Source organism: Malus domestica, chromosome 05 (assembly GCF_042453785.1).
Source record: "Malus domestica chromosome 05, GDT2T_hap1".
NCBI classification, from domain to species: Eukaryota; Viridiplantae; Streptophyta; class Magnoliopsida; order Rosales; family Rosaceae; genus Malus; species Malus domestica.
In genome coordinates, this window is record NC_091665.1 from 31,580,220 (window position 1) to 31,583,218 (window position 2,999).

The window sequence follows — 2,999 nt, forward strand, 5'->3', positions numbered from 1 at the left end:
TAGGTGTCGGCCTGATTGAAAAATTAAACAAGATTTTCCTCAATTTCTTATTAGCTAATTTGCACTTTTAACTATAAAATACTATGGCAGACATGTTTCCCTAACAAACTATAGCATCAAAATATGAAAAAGTATTGGATGCGAAGATTTGCCACAAAAATAAACTAAATGCTTTTTTAGTTAATTAACCATGTTTCACCAAATTATAAATCTCACTAGATTCCACAATATTCACATCTTTTTTTGCTGCAGACTCTTTTGCAGTATTCCACTATATTTCCTGTTTAGTTCAGCAACATCTGACTATCTGAGACTGATTTGACAAATAAGGAAAGTCAGCATATGAAATTTTACAAGCAATAATATATATTATTTTATATTCCTCACTAAAGGGGATCACTATTTAATTAGTACTACAATTTAATAGTACTTTTTTATTATTAATAAGTGAAAGATTTTAAGTTTAATTTTATTTAAAAACAAATTTAAACCACATTATTACTAATCCATTATAAAATTTAGTCTACTCTCCCACTTTGATATTGTAGATAATATAATTTGTTAAAAAAAAAAAAGTGCTTGAAACCAATAGTGAAGGCAGTGCCCTATATGATACACATGACACCAAAGTAAATAGCTCTCACATTTATTGGCAGAAGTTCTGGAGAAAATTTCACTCGGAGGAATGATTACGTACCTTGTTTAATTGCAATTTTTTTTTAAAAACACCACTATGCTTAATAGAAACTCAAACTATATATAATTGTAAATTAACATATGCTGTGAGCTAGTGATGTCGAAACAGTTTTATTCTCTCTTAAATTTTTCCACAAGAAGAAGGCGCACATATATAAATTCAATATTCCTAAACAATAAAGTAGGAAAAGGTGGGAGCATAGAGAAGGGGAAGTAAGGGAAGTCAGAGATAAAGAGAGACTTGTCTGACCATATGCACCAATCTACAATACACAAGCATTAAAGAAAGTATATATGTACATATCTGACATTTTTATATGATCCTCGTGTGAAGTCCTTTCAATAAGCTATGTATCTTAACCCAAAAAAGAGAGAAAGATCTTTGCAAGAAACGAATTAAACTGGCTGCAAAAAAAAAAAAAAAAACGAATTAAACTGAGTTAACTTGGAGTTTCCAGCCACATCTTTCGAGAAATTTCTACTTGTATCTAGGCATTACCTCAGAGAAAGAGCAAGTGAAAACGAAAAAAACAATACATGGAAAAAAATGGAAAAAAGCACAGCAGTTGTTTTTGCATAAAAACTGACTCAATCAGAACAATTTCCCACAGACGACTGATCTAATTAGTCAAATCAAAGCGATAAATAGATAAGAAGCCAGAATTAATTCATGAAAACACGGGTCTTTTTAGTCAGCATAGCAGTGGCTACCAACAACCACATGATAAATTAACTAAAACCCTAATTTGACAACATCCAAAATTAAATACCGCATAAATTTTAAAAGCATCAAGAAAATAAATAAGATAATACCGGCCCTCATAACTTCCGTTGATGATGATGTTAACAGCTAGCTTTGGCTTATTGTTGACTGGGATGATGGAGATGATGGCCTGGCGGCGGCAGAGGCGGTGGAGGCAACTGTTGAGGCAGCGGCGGTCTCTTCCGCTTCTTCTTCTCATAGCTGATGCCTCTTGCTTTGGACTGCAAATCACGAACCTCACGAAGGTAGAGCCTCACGGCTCGAGCACCGAAGGGGTTGGCTTCAGGCTTGCCTCCGTTTTCTTCGAAGGCGGCACGGAGGCGGCCGATGAGGGCGTCCAGGCTGCCCCATGCCTGGCGAAGCGGGCAGGGGCAGGGAGCTGGCGGATTTGGATGGCCGTAAAAGGGGCAGATTGGGGTGTGGACTTTGGTCTTGCCGAACTGGTCAAGGTACCGGAGGAATTCGAGAACGTGGGCCCCGCTGCACCGAGAGAGAGAGAGCGGAGGGCGATGGTTCTTGAGGTATTGTCCGAAGGTGTTCCAGTCACGCCGCTTTTGGTTCTCATAGCGGCTGCTGGAACCAGGAGATGATGAGGAAGGAGAAGATGAGCTTCCAGAAGCCGCTGCGAGAGAAGTAGTAGGAGTACTAGCAGCAGTGCTGTTCATCAGTGTGGATGTGTTGATAATTAGGTTATGGCTTGATGCTATGGTGATCTCATGATGGTGAGAGCCAGAACTTCCATCCATATCTTGGATTGAATCCATGGAATTAGGGTTTCTTCTGCTTTTGTTTTAAGTAGTCTTGATTTCTAGGGTTTCTTCTAGAGGGAGAGGGAGAGAGAGAGAGTTAAAGTTTTATATTGTTTTCTAACTAGGAAACCTTAGTGAGAAACCACACACTGATGAAGAAGGGGAAATAAAAGAAGACAAAAGGTTTGGTAATTGATTGATATTACAGAATTCCCAATTTCTGAAAAGAGATGGAGAGGGGGAGGGAGGGAGGAAGAGAGAGATGGAGAAGGGGAGGGAGCTGGAATTGGTGAAGCAAAAGAAGATTTTTGATGTGAAGAGGGAAGTGATGAGATTGATGGGAGAGTACAAGCAAGCAACTGAGATGACTACTGTTACTCTTGACTACTCTCTCTATCTCTCCCCTCCTGTGGTGTTTATGTTTGGTTTGATAGAGCAATATTACTACAGAGAAAAGATTGGAAGGTGATGGATGGATAATTGGATGCAGCTTTGAGCTTTGGTTTTCATAAAATGTTAAGGGACTGGCTTTTTCCTAAAAAGGGTGGAGTAAACTCAACTCGTAATAGTGGATGATTACAATTATTCTTCTCTCATTCTTCTTATGTGAGAGAGAGAGAGGAGTTGTGTTTTTTAGGGTTTTTTTTTTTTTTTTTTTGGTGAAAATGGAAAGGGATTGGACAGTAGATTGAACTGGAGACAGGAAAAAGTTCGTAGGGGGTAAAATTAAAGGAATAACATGATTTTGGTTCTTGACCCCTCTTGTATGTTGAATTGAATGACAGTTCATA

At 38.2% G+C, this 2,999-nt stretch overlaps 1 protein-coding gene across 1 annotated transcript; it reads right to left on the reverse strand.

Annotated features, from left to right (window-relative positions):
• Positions 1-797: 797 nt before the first annotated feature.
• On the reverse strand, positions 798-2,712 carry LOC103419892 (protein LIGHT-DEPENDENT SHORT HYPOCOTYLS 4-like). The gene is made up of 2 exons (XM_008357983.4): positions 1,510-2,712; positions 798-1,101 (listed from the first exon to the last, which is right to left on the reverse strand). The coding sequence occupies exon 1, from the start codon at positions 2,221-2,223 to the stop codon at positions 1,558-1,560; it is 666 nt and encodes a 221-aa protein (XP_008356205.2). The 5' UTR covers positions 2,224-2,712; the 3' UTR covers positions 798-1,101; positions 1,510-1,557.
• Positions 2,713-2,999: the final 287 nt, after the last annotated feature.